General features: G+C 46.6%; 1 protein-coding gene across 2 annotated transcripts in view; it reads left to right on the top strand.

Annotated features, from left to right (window-relative positions):
• The window catches only part of ENOX2 (ecto-NOX disulfide-thiol exchanger 2), a 93,173-nt gene that overhangs the window by 64,718 nt on the left and 10,792 nt on the right, over window positions 1-17,663 (top strand). The window contains exons 10-12 of one of the 2 annotated variants that reach the window (XM_026653366.2): window positions 6,825-6,881; window positions 12,626-12,734; window positions 16,418-16,503. In XM_026653366.2, the coding sequence (XP_026509151.1) occupies window positions 6,825-6,881; window positions 12,626-12,734; window positions 16,418-16,503 (252 nt within the window). Of the gene's footprint in view, window positions 1-6,824; window positions 6,882-12,596; window positions 12,735-16,417; window positions 16,504-17,663 lie in introns of those variants that run through there. The other variant, XM_026653367.2, reaches the window with a different exon arrangement.

The raw sequence follows: 17,663 nt of genomic DNA, 5'->3' as shown, positions 1-17,663 counted from the left end.
GAAACCAATATCCCCATCGTTATTGCAGCTTGCTGTGTGCTCCACAATCTATGTGAGAGCAAGGGGGAGACCTTTATGGCGGGGTGGGAGCTAGAGGCAAATAGCCTGGCTGCTGATTACGTCCAGCCAGACAGCCGGGCCATTAGAAGATCCCAGCGGGACGCCCTGTGCATCCGGGAGGCTTTGAAAGCTAGGTTCCTGAGTGAGCAGGGCAACCAGTGACTTTTCAGTTTGTGGACAGAAAAGCTGAACCTGCCCCCGTTTCTTTACCCAGTTCATTTTGACTATCCTCTCCAGTTACATACAACCTTCACCCCCTTCCCCTTCCCAAAAAATAAAATCATTTCGATTTTTTAATGAACACCGTTGTCTGTATTGCTGTTTTCGCGGGAATATTTTAAACCGGGGACGCAGACTGTGGCGGGGGGCGGGTTCAGTGTTCTGATGCAAATGATGCTTCTAAACTCCCGGAATGACAGGCTCCGCACTGGTGGACTGGTTATTTCAATGGAGCCTGCCAGCACTCCTGGGGGGGACTGTGTGTATGTGTCGGCTATGTGACTTTCTGGCAGGGGGGGGTAGGGTTACAGATCCCCTGCTGCGTGGATCTGTGAGCCAGGATAAGGACCGCTGCATAAGATCTGTAACTGCCCTCCCCCGCCACAAAGTCACAGAGCAACCCCCCCCCCCCCCAAAACATGAAAAGCACCTCCCAGACTGACCAGGGTAACCAGTGACTGCACTGTGTATGTGTCCTGATGCTGGACCTGACCCCGCCTCTGTAGCCTGCTAAAGGTGACTGTCCTGTCCAATTACCAAGCCCCTTCCCCCCCTCCAGACAGACTCTCCCTCAAAAGAACCTGACCGAAACAGTAATGAACAGAAACAAACATTTTATTGCGAACCAGACATGAAACGTGGGGGGTGAAACTTGGACGGGGGCTTGTGTGAGGTGGGTAGGAAAGGACTTATGAAATTTTGGGGAATGTCAGCCTTCTACTGCTAGAGCAGTCTGCAGGGGTTGATTGAAAGTTTTAACGGCCCTTGCCGCCCCTCCTTCTTTGGACTTTGGGTGAGGGTGGTGTGGGACTTGGTGGCGGGTGAGGGCGGTTACAGATAGACTGCAGCGGGGCTCTGTCCTCCTGCCTCCGGTCTTGCAGAACATCCACAAGGCGCCGGAGCGTGTCCGTTTGCTCCCTCATTAGTCCAAGCAGCTTTTCAGTAGCCTGTTGGTCCTCCTGACGCCACCTCTCCTCCCGTTCCATGACTGCTCGGTGCATTTGTGACAAGTTCTCCCTCCACTGTGTCTGCTGGGCTGCCTGGGCTCGGGAGCAGCCCATTAGTTCTGTGAACATGTCTTCACGCGTCTTCTTCTTCCTCCGCCTAATCTGCGCTAGCCTCTGGGAGTGTGCTGACAGGCTGGGTTGGGAGACAGTCGCAGATGTGTCTGTGTGAATTTTAAAAAGGGAGTGAATTCCTGAGACAGATAAATGAAATTGTATACAAAGAACCTAGTCTTTCTCTGTGAACAAGACCATGCACTGAACCTCTCACATGCGCACTCAGGACAAGGTCGAATTTTCGGCCGTCGCCTTCAGTGCCTGTGGACTTGCGGAGGTCTTGGAGTGTTCAGAGAACTGTGGCTGGAGACCTGAACTTCTGGAGCGGGCAATAATGGTAAGCCGCAGACTTGTGGCTGCTTAAAACTCCAGCAGTAGCACTGGCCTCCTTTCACATTGAAAGCAATGCCAGTCTCTGCTGCCAGCAATCAGGACAGCATCAACTCTGCCCCTGTCCCACCCCCTCGCGGCTGTCCCAGGGAAAGATCCCTGTATGCTGCCCCTCTCCCTCCACCGCGTGGCTGTAAAGCAGTCCCAATACTAACATTCCCCTCCCTAATTCAAAGCAGGGCGTCATGAGCGACATCACCCTCCTGAGGATCCCGGACACCCAGAGAGAACGCATGCTGCGGGAAAGCATGCAGAAACCGGGGCCGTATGCCGCCATGCTATGTCGTGCGATGATCCCGGAGTACTTGATTGTGGCGTGGAGGGGACATGTCTGCTACCACGGAGGGCCCACTAAGATCGCCCTACCCCGGAACCTGATCAACAGGCTTGAGCTCTACCTCCACGAGACCTACGAGGAGTTCTCCTACGAGGATTTCTCGTCGATCCCCGGCCACATTGACCGGATTTTCGCGTAGGTGCACTGGGACTTTGGAGTGGAGCGTCTTGGGCCTGGGAATCATGTAGTAACGGACATTGTGAAATTTTTTTAAAATACTTGGGACTAAATTGAGAAGAGCCTAAGACAGAGAAATCATGCAAAACCCATTTGTTACCTTTGTAAATATTCCTGTTTTGTACCTGATTATTTTTTTACTAGTTTACAGCACTTTTATAAATATACATTGTTAATAGTATAAATATTACCGTTCTGTTTTAAATAAATGTTTACATGTTTACAGCACTTACTGCTTGATCCGTCCCCTGATTCTGTGTCCGGGGTAAGGGATGGGGACGGTTGGTACGGGATCTCGGTAAGGGTGATGAAGAGCTCCTGGCTGTCGGGGAAATCAGCGGTGCCAGCGCTGTCGACTGCCTCGTCCTCCTCATCTCCTTCCTCCTCTTCCCCGTCCGCTGTCATGTCCGACATGATCCCATCCTCGGAGTCCACGGTCAGGGGTGGGGTAGTGGTGGCGGCCGCTCCCAGGATGGAATGCAGTGCCTCGTAGAAACGGGATGTGTGGGGCTGGGATCCGGAGCGTCCGTTAGCCTCTTTGGTTTTTTGGTAGCCTTGTCTCAGCTCCTTGATTTTCACGCGGCACTGCGTTGCATCCCGGCTGTAGCCTCTCTCTGCCATGGCTTTGGAGATCTTCTCGTAGATCTTAGCATTCCTTCTTTTGGAGCGCAGCTCTGAAAGCACGGACTCATCGCCCCACACTGCGATGAGATCCAAGACTTCCCGATCAGTCCATGCTGGGGCCCTCTTTCTATTGGATTGCACGGCCATCTCTGCTGGAGAGCTCTGCATAGTTGCCACTGCTGCTGAGCTCCCCTCGATGTCCAAAGAGGAACTGAGATTCAAACTGCCCAGACAGGAAAATGAAAATGAATTCAAATTTTCCCGGGGGTGTGGCTGGTCAGAGCATCCGAGCTCGGACTGCTGTCCAGAGCGTCAACAGAGTGGTGCACTGTGGGATAGCTCCCGGAGCTATTAGCGTCGATTTCCATCCACACCTAGCCTAATTCGATATGGCCATTTCGAATTTAGCGCTACTCCTCTCGTTGGGGAGGATTACAGAAATCGATTTAAAGAGAGCTCTATGTCGAACTAAATGGCTTCCTGGTGTGGACGGGTGCAGGGTTAATTCGATATAACGGCGCTAAATTCGACATAAAAGCCTAGTGTAGACCAGGCCTGAGTTCCAGTGAAATTCCATGGGCGTTGGGGACCCAACTCCTTTATAAATCCCAGCCTAAAATTCTACAGGCTTGGAGTTGATTGTTTTATATTGTTCTTACTCCCTCTATCCTTCCAGATAAATGTTTGTATCAAAAACACCACTATATCCTGTTAAATTAATGTAAAATAGATGACTTTGCAGTATTTGTAATGTCTTGATTTAAATCAGTGGTTCCCATGCACTGGGATTGATCCTCTATACTCATCCCCACTTCTTTGAGGATGAGCCTCTGTAATGTCCCTCATAAACAGCTGTTACCCACCTCCCATTCAGTTGCAATGTGCTGTTGGAACAGCCTAAGATCCACTGTGGCTCAGAGGGTAGAGTTAATGGGAGGCAGTGGACTGGAACATTGGGTGAAATGTTACTCTAAGCAGAAAGGGCTGGGCTGGACAAATACATTCCTGTAGCCTAGGCAAGTGACAAAGAGGAAGGAATACTGTTTGTGGCAAAGCTCTGACCTTGCCCCCGTGGGTCCTGCGCTTCTAGGCGGTTTATGCTAGCCTCAGTGGCTCACTGTGACCCTCCACGTAGCCCTTCTCTCTCTAGGGCCAGGGTTACAGTCTACTGAGCCCTTTTCATCATAGGCCAGCAAGGAGGTTGGTGAGAGAACTCCCACAGTCTCTGTTGTCCCTGGGGGCTTATTTCAGAACAGTTTAGCCTCCTGTGCTGACAGGGGCCTGACTTCCCCTCCCAGGAGATTTTCCTGTAGTGGTGGGTTGGGTGGAACCCGGGCCCGCCCTCTACTCCGGGTTCCGGCTTAGGGACCCTAATGGTAGCAGCTGTTGGCAGCCAACCTTTCACTGCCAGAGTTGCTACATTTCCCTGGGCCACTTCCCCACAGCTCTCTTGCTTCTCCCTTCTTCACCCTTACCTTAGGGCTCCTTTACTGATGGTTTGAGGGTGTCTTCATTAACCAGCCCTTCAGCCGCACTTCCTCTCCCCTGGCTCTCCTCTGCCTGACTGGAGTGAGCCCTTTTTATAGTATCAGCGGGGCCTTAATTACAGTCAGGTGGTCACATTAGCTTAATGGCCTCACCTGACTCTTTGCAGGTTAATTAGAGTCAGGTGTTCTCATTAGCCTGGAGCAGCCCCTGCTCTGGTCAGTCAGGGAACAGAAAACTGTTAATCCAGTGGCTAGTATATCTGCCTTCTGCTATTCTGCTGTACCCAACTGGCCTGGGTCCATCACATGTTGAAGAATAATAGGTCGCAATCCTGAGGCACTCAGCACTACACAGGACTGGGCCCATTACTGGACTCGTCCACACAGCACCCATTTAGATAGAATTTAAGACTAAATTGGACTAAATTTTGGAGAAGAGCATCTTGATGAATGGAAGTTACCTTACCGTACTCTTGGTGAGAGATGATCAGGGTTAGGGCAGGAGTTGTGGCCATGTGGGCAGAGAGGATGGATCCAGTCTTGGAGATGTGCAGGTAGAAGCCACAAGATTTAGCCATGGGCTGTTCGTGTGGAGACAAAGAGAGGGACAAATCAAAGAAGCAGCTGAAATTTTGGGATTGAGCAACGCAGAGGATGGTGATACTCTTCACCATGATATAGAAAGTGGGGAGGGAGAAGGGCTTCGGGGGAAGATCAGGAGCTCAGTTTCGCCCATGTTCGGTTTCGGAGATGACTGGACACCCCCAAGGAGATATCAAGCAACCAGGCTATTAGTGTGGATGGAGGGAACAGGTCCCAAGCAGCGAGGTAGATCTGTGAGGTGTCAGTGTAGAAATGGTTGCAAAGCTAAGTTGGCAGAAATGATAACCCAGAGAGAGGCTCTGAGGGAGCTGAAGAGGAGGCCTACAGTGGGATGCCCCATGAAAAAAAGGGGGGGGGGCCACGGGAGGTGCACCTTCTGTTTGAGATACTGAGGGCTTGAGAGGTTAGAGAATCAGGAGAGGATGAAATCACGGAAACCCAAGGGGGAGAAGATTTCCAAAAGAGCCTGTCTGATGATGTCAAAGGCAACCAATAGAACAAGGAGGGAAGGCAGAGGAAAGAGAAGGTAAAGGCTGTGAAGGGTTCCACAGCATGAACTTCTAGCTGTGGTTTATTAGATCCCCTGCACCAGTCCTGGCCTGTTGAGAGAGAGAGAGAGAGAAAGAAGGGTTTGCTGCTCCAAAAATGAGCACCGATTGAGCTCCTTGGGGAGCTGGAAAGAGCTGCCTGGTCTGGAATGGCCAACATGTTCCCAAGGTTCCCAGTTGGCCCCCATCTGCACTGTAGCTGCTGTTGTGAGTGCCACAGGGAATGCCCTGGCAAACATTGTCTAGTTAGTGAGCTAGACTCAGAACCCGCAGCCAGGATTTGGGACTTGGCTTTAATGAGGATTCAAAAGTCTGGAGCGTTTCCGCATGGGGTGTCTGTGCTGGGCTGTGAGTAGAGGAGCCTCTTGGCCAGCTCTTACCATCACACGTAGATTCTTGCTGTTGTTTGACTGCTCCCATCTACTGACTGCACCTTGTAGTCACACCCATTTGTCAGTGCTGGGCCCAGAGAGAAGTAGAGCTCCCTTAACTGTTAACTGTTCCTGTGTGTTGCAGCAAGCTTGCTAAGACCACCCACTGAGGTCTCAGGGACATGGGTATGGTCAGCAGGGGAAGTGGGAGTTGTTTATGAGTCAACGGATTGATTTTCTGTTGGCTTTATAAAGTGTCACCTTCCTCTCTCTGCTCCTCTCCCAAACCACCTCCTCCCCCCTGTGCTCTGCACTAGCTGTTTTCGTGAGGTATATCTTGGCTGGCCATTGCCTCCTCAGAGCACTGTCTGTTGTGTGCTGGGAGGGAGGATGACAGCCATTGTGTACACATCCTCACATGAGGTGAAGGCCCCACACAACTCTGTTCACTGAGTACAGTAGATCCAATTGGACAGTGATGGCACAGATCTGGTCAATACCTCCCTGACATGAGAACTCGCCCTCCCCCTGTGCCTTAGAATCATGGAACATCAGGGTTGAAAGGGACCTCAGGAGGTCATCTAGTCCAACCCCCTGCTCAAAGCAGGACCAATCCCCAGACAGATTTTTGCCCCAAATCCCTAAATGGCCCCCTCAAGGATTGAACTCACAACCCTGGGTTTAGCAGGCCAATGCTCAAACCACTGAGCTATCCCTCCCCCCTCCCCATAATTAATGGAGATATCCTATCTCCTAGAACTAGCTAGTGCTATCTACTGGAGCAGGGGTTACACACAGTAATTGTCTTTCTGGTTGTTAAAGTATCTGAATCTCAATTAAATTGCTCCAGTTTGAGAGCTTCATTTGCAAAGATCAATGAACAAAGCTAATATTTTACCAACTATGCTAAAGATTATAACCTTTTCTCTTTCTGTAACGGAATGTAGCAAGAGATGGCAGATGAAGAGGACAAGGAGAGAGACATGGCTGATAATCAAGGAAATGTAAGTCAGTGTGTTTCTTTCTGCTACTTTAGGTAGAGCATCTTACTGAGAGAAGTGGTGACAGTTCATAATAAATGGATCCACTGTTTGGAGCTAAATATATAAGCCTGACGCATCTAGGCTAGGAAACAAGAAACCATCACATTAAGCATCATCAGCAGTCTCAGGCTGGTAAAGAAGTACATTTCTGCAGAGCTGTGGTATGGGGAGCAGACTCAGGGTATGAGATGACTTGCTGCATCCTAACGCCCTGTCCCTCTGCAAAAATATCTGTTCCCTGATTAAAGAACAGGAATACTTGTGGCACCTTAGAGACTAACAAATTTATTTGATCATAAGCTTTCGTGGGCTACAGCCCACTTCATCAGCTGCATAGTATGGAACATATAGTAAGAATATATATATATATATATATATATATATATATATATAGATAGATATATATATACACACACACACACACATACAGAGAACATGAAAAGGTGGAAGTTGCCATACCAACTCTAAGAGGCTAATTAATTAAGATGAGCTATTATCAGCAGGAGAAAAAAAAAACTTTTGTAGTGATAATCAAGATGGCCCATTTCAGACAGTTGACAAGGTGTGAGGATACTTAACATGGGGAAATAGATTCAATTTGTGTAATGACCCAGCTACTCCCAGTCTCTATTCAAGCCCAAGTTAATGGTATCTAGTCTGCAAGTTAATTCAAGTTCAGCAGTTTCTCATTGGAGTCTGTTTTTGAAGCTTTTCTGTTGCAAAATTGCCACCTTTAAGTCTGTTACTGAGTGACCAGAGAGGTTGAAGTGTTCTCCTACTGGTTTTTGAACGTTATGATTCCTGATGTCAGATTTGTGTCCATTTATTCTTTTGCGTAGAGACTGTCCGGTTTGGCCAATGTACATGGCAGAGGGGCATTGCTGGCACATGATGGCATATATCACATTGGTAGATGTGCAGGTGAACAAGCCCCTGATGGCATGGTTGATGTGATTAGGTCCTATGATGGTGTCACTTGAATAGATATGTGGACAGAGTTGGCATCCAGACAGAGTTCCTGATTGCGCCTTGAGGAAAATATTGTGCCCCCTTTTGTTGATTTAGTAATATGTGATCTGGCTCTTCTACCTACAGACTGCAGGAGACCCTTATGTATGTCTCTCAAAGGGCCACACTCCTTGCTGGCTATCTGCAACAATACAATTAGGAAAGCAGGCTTCGTAGGGCTGCTACATCTCCTCCCCACACAGGAGGGTGTTAGGGGGCAGGAGTGGGCAGAGCATGCACCCATCTCTGTAACTTCACTGGCATGTTGGGGAGTGTATGCTGCCACCGAGTATAGACCCGGTGCAGGTTACTCCCTTTCTGGAGCAGCAAGAAGACTGAGAGGGAGAGTGGGACTCTGCTAGTCCCAATCTTCAGGCCAACACACTACCCCTTTGGTTAAGTAATTGGAATTAGAAAGTAGCTTCCTTGCAGATTGATTAGTTCTGGGGATTGACCCGTGTCTGTCACTGGTTCAAATCCAGCCACATCAGAAGTGACTGAAAGTCATTGCCAGCTGATGGCTGTCTGGTTCATAACTAGTGAGGATGATGGATTCACTTTCAGCACCTACCAACAACTGGCCAAGTGACTGTCCTTTTTTTGGCCTCTGCAGAGAGGTGAAAGGTTAACTGCCGCACCCGGCTGAGCAGGGTTGATGTACAATGGCAGGAGATGACGTAATAGGCAACACTTGCATTTTAATGCTTTGCTACACCTGTTCTGTGGATAAACAGACTATTCGTTCCCTAGAGAAGTCTCTGTCCCTTCTTAGATCAGTCAAGAATTCAGGACAACACTTAAGTACATGCTTAACTTTAAAGTGTGGTTACATTGTATTGATTGTTGAAGTGCTTTCTTGAATCAAGGCTGCAAGGGGAAGTTCTATTCTGAAAAGGGGACGATGTAAAAACAGCGCTCCTTTACCAGCAGGGCTGCCCTAAGTGTGTATTGAGTTAGATCCATTCAGTTTAGTAATAATGATTTACTGCTTTTTATTCCATAGCCTTGCCGAGCTGACACAGATCTGGGAAAGTGAGCTAGAGTCTATTCCAATCTTATCATAGAATCATAGCAATTTAGGGCTGGAAGGGACCCTGAGAACTCATCAAGTCCAGCCCCCTGCACTGAGACAGGACCAAGTAAACCTAGACGATCCTTGACAGGTGTTTGTCCAACCTGTTCTTTAAAACTCCAATGATGGGGATTCTACAACCTTCCTGGGAAGCCTATTCCAGAGTTTAACTACCCTGAGAGCTAGAAAGCTTTTCCTAATATATACCGTAAATCTCCCTTGCTGCAGATTAAGCCCGTTGATTCTTGTCCTTCCTTCAGTGGACATGGAGAATAATTGATCATCATCATCTTTATAGCAGCCCTTAACATATTTGAAGACTGTTATGAGGTCTTCTCAGTAGTCTTTCGGCAAGACTAAACAACCCCAGTTTTTGTTGTCAGGTTTGCTAAACCTTTTATCATTTTTGTTGCTCTCCTCTGGACACTCTCCAATTTGTCCACATCTTTCTTAAAGTGTGGTGCTCAGAATTGGGCACACTACACCAGCTGAGGTCTCACCAGAGCTGAATAGAGCGGGACAGTTACCTTCCTTGGCTTACATACAACAGTCCTGTCAATATACCCCAGAATAATAATATCCTTTTTCGCAACTGCATCATATTATTGACTCATATTCAATTTGTGATGTACCATAACTTCCAGATCCTTTTCAGCAGTACTATCACCTAGCCAGATATTCCCCATTTTGTAGTTGTGCATTTGATTAGTCCTTCCTAAGTGTAGTCCTTCACACTTGTCTCTGTTGAATTTCTTTTTGTTGATTTCAGACCAATTCTCCAATTTGTTAAGGTCATTTTGAATTGTAATCCTGTCCTCCAAAGTGCTTGCGGCCCTTCCCAGGTTACTATCATCCACAAATTTTATAAGCATACTCTCCACTCCATTATCCAAGTTAGGAATTACTGGACCCAGGACTGACCCCATGGGACTCCACTAGAAATGCCCTCCCAGTTTGACCGTGAATTATTGATAACTATTCTTTGAGTAGTCTTTCAACCAGATGTGTACCCACCGTATAGTAATTTCCTCTGGACCACATTTCCATAGTTTGCTTCTGAGAATGTCATGTGGGACTGTGTCAAAAGCCTACTAAAATCAAGATATATCATGTCTACTGCTTTCCCCCCAACCACTAAGCCAGTAACCTTGCCAGTGAAGGAAATTAGATTGATTTGGCATGATTTGTTCTTGACAAATGCATGCTGGCTGTTCCTTATAGCCCTATTATCCTCTAGGTGCTTACAAATTGATTGTTTACAAATTTGTTCCAGTATCTTTCCAGGGATTGAAGTTAGGCTGATCAGTCTATAATTTCCCACTTCCACCCCTTTTTAAGGATAGGTGCTATGTTTGCCCTTCTCTAGCCCTCTGGTACCTCACCCATCCTCCATGAATTCTCAAAGACAATCGCTAATGGTTGAGAGATTGCCTCAGCTGGTTAGTTCCTTAATTGACCTAGGATGAATTTCATCAGGCCCTGCTTATTTGAATACATCTAATTTATCTAAATATTCTTTCCTTTTTTTTGGCTTGTGCTCCTTCACCCTTGTTAATATTAATTGTGTTGAATATCTGGTCACCATTAAGCTTTTTAGTGAAGACTTAAGCAAAATAGGCATTAAACACCTCAACCTTCTTGATATCGTCAGTTATTAGTTTTCCTTCCCTGCTAAGTAGAGGGACCTACACTTTTCTTTGTCTTTCTCTTGCTCCTAATTTATTTAAAGAACCTCTTATTGCCTTGTCAGGTATAACTCATTTTGTGCCTTAGTGTTTCTGATTTTGTCTCTACATGCTTTTGCTATTTTTCTGTACTCCTTCATAGCAATTTACACATATTCCCATTTTTTGTAGGATTCGTTTTTTGATTTTCAGGTCATTAGAGAGCTCTTGATGGAGCTATATTGGCCTCTTACTGTTTTTCCTATCTCTCCTTCGCATCAGGATAGTTTGCAGTTGTGCTTCTAATATTGTCTCCTTGAGAAACTGCCAGCTCTCTTGAACTCCTTCATCCTTTAGATTTTCTTCCAAGGGGACCTTACCTACCAGTGTTGGGATTTGCTCCAAGATCTTTCCACTTGTCTTATCCAGAACACCTCGTCCAGTTTTGGAAGAAGACTTATCCAGTTCTCTGGTATCCAAAAAATTCTCTTGACTCCAGCTCATCATTCAGGTTACTTTTTTAGGCATGTTACAGCTCTTTGCCTACGCTGGCCAGGCCCAGATGCAGGGCGTTTAGGTACAGGGTGATACCACAATTCCAATTCATGTCACACATCACACAGTTTATATACATCTTTCCTAGCTACTAACGTCTATACTTCTTGCATGTAAAGACCAATTGCTTTGCAGATTGTGTAAGGCAAGTTTATAAGTTCAGGGTGTTTCTGCCTACTTTGTTTACTATAAACACACTCGCAATAGTTAGCTGTTTCAGCAGTTATGTCTTCAGGCCTGTTCAGCAGTTGCTTGTTCAGGCACGTCCTATCTTAAGTTGGGCCTGCTCATGTCAGCTAAACCACACTTACAGTCAGTTGTCTGAGTTTGTTAAAGTCTGCTGTTTTGAAGTCCATTGTCCTTAATCTGCTGCTGTCACTCCTTCCTTTCTCGGGAATCATGAAATCAATCATTTCATGATCACTTTCACCCAAATTCAAATTTCACCTTCAGATTTACAACCAATTTCTCCCTTTTTCTCAGAATCAAGTCTAAAATAGCTGTCCCCCTCCTAACTTCTTCCTCCATTTTCTTAAACAAAAAGTTGTCCCCAACTCATTCTAAGAACTTAGTGAAAATTTTGTGTTTTGCCCGATTATTTTTCCAACAGATGTCTGGGTAGTCCCGCATTACTATCAGGGCCTGTGTTTTCGATATTTCTGTTATTTGTTCTAGAAATGCCTCATCCACCTCCTCTTCCTGATTTCCTTTACTGCAGATTCCTACCATGACATCACCCATGTTTTTTCCCTCTTATTTTGAACAGCATCAGCTGAATTGTATACTAAGTTCCAGACATTTACTCCTGTGGAAAACTATTGGAGGCAATGAGGTTACATAGGGATTGCTAGGGGCCTACTATGGCCTGCCAAGGCCTTTATTAATGGTGAGGATGCATGTGTTGGAAAGAACCCAGCTTGACTTTCCAATCCCAGTGTGACTTAAATTCAGGGAATTTAATACCTAGAGAAACAGAACACAACTGTTAATAATAATACCAAGCTCTTATATGGTGCTTTTCATTCATAGTTCTCAAAGTGCTTTACAAATTAGGTTAGTGTCATTATCATCATTAGTCTTACTGTTTCCATCTAAGATTTATTTTTAAGCTAATAGTCTGTTACATGCAAAATACTGTAAGGACACTTTTTTCTAACAGTGGGAAGAATTGATCAAGGCAAATATAAAGGTTCCCACAGCAACATGACCAATGTCCCCCATTGCACATCCCATGTGTTTTGTGGGATGTATTTTATGACGTAAACAATGTATTGACACATTGAACCAGGAAAACAAAAATTGCAACTCTGTAAAAACTGTTCAAGTTAAAAACTAAGCTGGCATTTAATTAATTAGAATGAGTGCTGTATTGTGCAGGTATGGAGTGGACGGTGTTGTTTTTGCAGGAGAGCAGTACTTACAGGATCTGTGCATCTAGCCAGGAGAAGGAGTGCCCACTTGAGAGGACCCTGAGCTGTAGCCCTGTCAAATCTGAACGAGAAGCTTTATTAGTAGGTAAGACTCATGGTACAGTATGTCTGCTAATGGCAAGACTGTTGTAATGCTGCCATCCATGCTATATAGATTCAGACTCCATGAGAGATCCTCTCAGGAGGTATTGTAAATGCAGCTCTTCCAGTCTCACTGAATGTGCTTCTTTCCTCAGTTTCATGGACTGCTACAATAGCAGGCCAGGGGTGAAATGCTGGTCCCACTGAAGTCCATGGCAAAGCTCCCACTGACTTCACTGGAGCCAGGATTTCACCCTTTGTGCATTGCTCACGTAGAGGTCTCATGTCATGTACCTAGATCTGTTCTTGTCACCCAATGACACATGCTGTACACTTGTGCACATTGGTACTATGTATGGGATGGTGACTTTCATCTGATATATTGATATGTTATGCACCTTTGATCCCCTTGCCTACGCTCTCCCTGCTGGGCTTTTATCACTTTAGCACTTGCTAAAGTGCAGTTGCTTTGTCACAGGTCGATCTAGGGCTAGCATCATTCCACTGAACACTCTCCATCTAGACAAGGCCACATCTGCCTCCCTGGGACATATTTTCACATTCCAAACCTCTGAGCAGTTTCAAACACTCTTCATTTTTTTATACAACCTGCTACTAAAAAGTTTCCTCCTTTTTCTCCAATTGACAGTGCTTGGAAGTACAGGATAGACAATATATAGTCCTGGACCCAGGACCATGTTTAAGGTCCAAAATCTCATGGACCATAAGTACTCCTCCATCATAGCAGCTGCTAAATCATGACCCACTAAACTGTTCTAGACTGAATTATGTTGTTAAACTACACTTGCCTTCACGCATGTCCACAGCCTGGCACCTCCTGCTGTGAAGAACCATTAGCCTGTTCTCAGAGAAAATTGCCCACATTGGAATTGGGACACCAGGAAACGTATAATGAACTTACGTTGATAATGTGATCTCTTCCTTCTCTGCATTTGCTCTATTCACACAATAAAGTCTTAAAAAGTACTGCAGGAAAACTGAGCTCCCTGCCATGCTGATCCAGTCCTTTACTAGCTAAAGCATCTGGGATGCATAATCATTGAGATTAACAACTTTTCATTTGAGGAAGGAAATCCACCATCACCACTTCAGAAGCATGCTAAAATTCAGCCAACTGACCACTCTCCAGCTACCACCCAGCGCCACCCATGCTGGACTAACTAAGAAGTTCACCCAGGGTCGGTCGCATGACAGCCAAGATACTAGACCCTTACCAACAGGCTTCAGTCCAGTTCATGGAACAGAGACCATGCAGTGAGATGATGTTCTCTTGGCAATGAACAAGGGCCACACAGCCAGACACTCAGATAATATGATGAGAAGAGCCTTAAAGTTTTAGACAGAGCAGAACTGACTCACTTACACAATCTGATTCTTGGATCCCATGGTGCAAAGGGGCTGGAAACTCAGTAGATCTGGCCAGCTGGAAATTCACCTGGTGTAGAGGGAGTCCCCACGTGGTATATTCCAGTGTACTTAGGTATATTCCTATGTTGTGTCCCCAGCTCCCCTAGTGCTCCCCTGGTGTAGGGGCAATGGCCGACTTGCCTCTGTGCCGGTTATTCCCAGCTGCCCAAATGATCTGCTGGGGATGTAGGCAGCCAGGTATAAGGAAGAATAACCCTACGGGCTGATTCTGCCTTTGGCCAGACCCGGGCCCAGGGGAGAGTAAATGTGATGTAAAACCTGTTTTGCCACCCATCACCCTGTGCTAAGCAGAGCTCTGTCTGCCTCCAGAATCCAGCCGTTAGATTGTATCAAGCTCAATGTTATTGGCTACTTTAAAAATGTATTAATATGTTAATTTCTGTTGTATTGACACTGTTAATCATAACTCTAGCTTTGTCATGATTATTGCTGACAAATATTTTGATCATCAAATCAACTTGTCATCTCAGGGTAGCTCCAGAATTGAAGCTTTCATTTAAAAGATCTGCTTCTAGACCTCATGGTGAAGAGGAACCCTTGATTACACTCCTTTTTTTCTTCCAGTATTAAATGAGATTGGTTCCAAGACCAATCCGTAACCTCCCTCCCATCCGATAATTCACCTTTCAACACAGCGCGTTGCTTTTTCCCCTTTAGTCAATTCTTTATCCACCTTACAATTCTTGGACTAATCCCCATTTTCTCTATTAATAAACTCCCATGTGGTACCATGTCAAATGCTTTACTGAAGTCCAAACATATTATTTTTACTGCATTTCCCTTATCTAAAAAAATCAGTTCTTTTCTCAAAGAAGGAAATCAGGTTAGTCACCCCCTTTTCTGTTTACCTCATTAATTTAATTATTCTCTTTCACAATTTGTTCCAAAGTCTTGCATGCTACTGAGGATAAGGACATAAGAATGGCCATATTGGGTCCAACCAATTGTCCATCTAGCCCAGTGGCCAATGCCAGATGCTTCAGAAGGAATGAAAGCAGAGATTTTGGAGCATCTGATATGGTTGTTTTGTAATTTTTCATGCCCAGCAGTTTTTGTTGATAATTTTACATTGTTATCACTTGTTTTAGAAATACTGAGTTTAGACATAATGATGTTGAGTCTTTCAAGTTCCCCTGTGACTGAGACAGTCTTAAAAAGAGGTAATGGGCAGCTCCCAACCCAGGTCCTTGACAGCAGACTCTTGACAGAACGCTGCTTAGCTGCTCTCAAAGCACCTGCCAGGAGGAAAGTGGAGGGTGCTGCCTTGTTAAAGCAATCCGGACCCTCAGGGCATGCCCAGCCCTGCCTTCTTCCCAGTCCCAGTGAAACCCTCAATCTGGCCCCGGTTCCTGAGGGAAACTTTCTTTTCCTTCCCGGGGAAACTGCAGCTTTGAGCCCTCAAACCAGCCCATCTCCCCCTGCACACACCCTGTGCTCCCCCTTACACATTCTGTCCCACCCCAAATCTGTTCCTCCTTTCCCCCATGCTCCTCAGGAATAAACCCCATCCTCCAAATCCTAATTCCCTCTGAGCTGTCTCCTCCCCACAAATCAATTAAAGTCAACTGCAGAAAATTTCCAAACTGCTTTTCTAGGAGTCAATCCCAAAGAGTTAAAGTCTGGTATGTAGAGGACCATGTGTCTCTGGGTGGGAGACAGAATCCTAGGGCTTGGGTCTCATGGGCCTGGGCTCGTTTTGCTTCTGGTGCTGTGGGCGCTGCTTCATGGATATGCTGGGGCCCTGTCTGCTTCATCTACCTGCTGCCTGCTTGCTCTGTTGATGGTCAGGTGGTGTCTGCATGGTCAGGTGGTTTCTGCTCCTGTCGGGCACAGCCAGACCTGCCTTCATTTGGTTCAGCAAAATGTTTGGGAACTAATGTGCATACCTGCCACTACCTCCCTTCTCTTTGTCTCTCCCCCTTCTCCCCCTTTGTCTCCTTCCACCTCTTTGAGGGCCCGTCCTCCTCGTGTTGATGCAGACCCGTTGCTGCATCTCATAGTGCTTCATGTTGCCCATTGCAGGAGCTTCCCAATCACTTTGAGAGTTGTCTGTATGGGACTGAGGGATATTGCTGTCTGAGTTGCTGCCCAAAGAAATGCTTTGCTCCACGTTACATTGCAGCACACAGGCCAGGACCCAGCACAGCGCATGCAGGGAAAAGCCCTGCATGCAGACCGTGCAATCTTGGTGCTCTCAGCTGAATCACAAGAATGACCCCTGCCATGTTATTTCCCTAGGTATAATTTCAACATTTCTTCATGTTCACCCATTTGGAGCAAGCATAGAGTACATCTGTTCCTACTTACAGCGGCTCGACACCAAGGTAGGTGTACTGGGGTCTCGGTCTCTCTGGGCAGACTCAGATGGGGAGGAGGGTCACTCTCTGTCTAGGCAGGCCAGGAAGGTGGTTGTCTTTCTGTGTGGTTGGGCAGGGGTCTCTTGCCCTCGCTTCCCAGAACCCAGGCCGCCATCTCCTTACACCCTGCTCTGGCCGGTCACTGACAGCTTCAGCTGCCACTTCTTCCCCATCTCCAAGGACCAGCTCTGGGTGAGAGAGACTGGCCGGAATCTCCATTCCCTCCACTCCACTCCTAGCAGATCTACCAGGACCAGCTGGGGACTCTCCCCACTTCCTCCACCTTTTCACTGGAGAGACCAGGACGTCTCCCCCCTTCCCCTCCCACTAGAGAGACCAAGACTGGTCAGGACCTCTCCGCCATCCCCTCTCACTGGAGAGACTGGGAATGGCTGGGACCTCTGCACCCCTCCCACCTGAAAGACCCCTCAGACCTGGCTTCTGGCTTCCCAGAACCCCGGGTCACCATCTCCTCATGCTGCCTCCTCCCCTTCTTCCACTTCTGGGCTCACTCCAGAAGTTGAGATAGCAGCTTGGCGAGGACATTCACGTGAATTTGTAGTAGCATCTAGGGCTTGGTGTGGGGAGCCCACACTTGTTGAACACCTGTCCGTGCCCTAAAGACCTAGCAATCTAGGTTACAACAGAGCAGAACAGGTGGATGGAACAAACAAATGGAGGGGGAGAAAGGTGATGAAAATAAGAGCTAAACAGGCAAGTTGTAGCACAAGGAGCATGAGTCATTTGTTCTGGCTTCTGTTTTGTGCAGCATCTCTTAACCAGTTTCTGATGATGTCTGGCAGTTTTTCTCTCTTACTCCATGTCTTGGTTTGCTTAATAGCCTTAATAGTGAGGGACTTTGCCAATGGCTTTTGAAAGTCTAAGTGAATTATGGAGGGTCCTGTGGCACCTTTAAGACTAACAGAAGTATTGGGAGCATAAGCTTTCGTGGGTAAGAACCTCACTTCTTCAGATGCAAGTAATGGAAATCTCCAGAGGCAGGTATAAATCAGTAGGGAGATAACGAGGTTAGTTCATTCAGGGAGGGTGAGGTGCTCTGCTAGCAGTTGAGGTGTGAATACCAAGGGAGGAGAAACTGCTTCTGTAGTTGGATAGCCATTCACAGT

The sequence above is a fragment of the Terrapene carolina genome, unplaced genomic scaffold, assembly GCF_002925995.2.
Source record: "Terrapene carolina triunguis isolate 2854851 unplaced genomic scaffold, T_m_triunguis-2.0 Scaffold137, whole genome shotgun sequence".
In the NCBI taxonomy this organism is placed as follows: Eukaryota; Metazoa; Chordata; order Testudines; family Emydidae; genus Terrapene; species Terrapene triunguis.
This window is presented reverse-complemented; position numbering and strand designations above follow the sequence as displayed.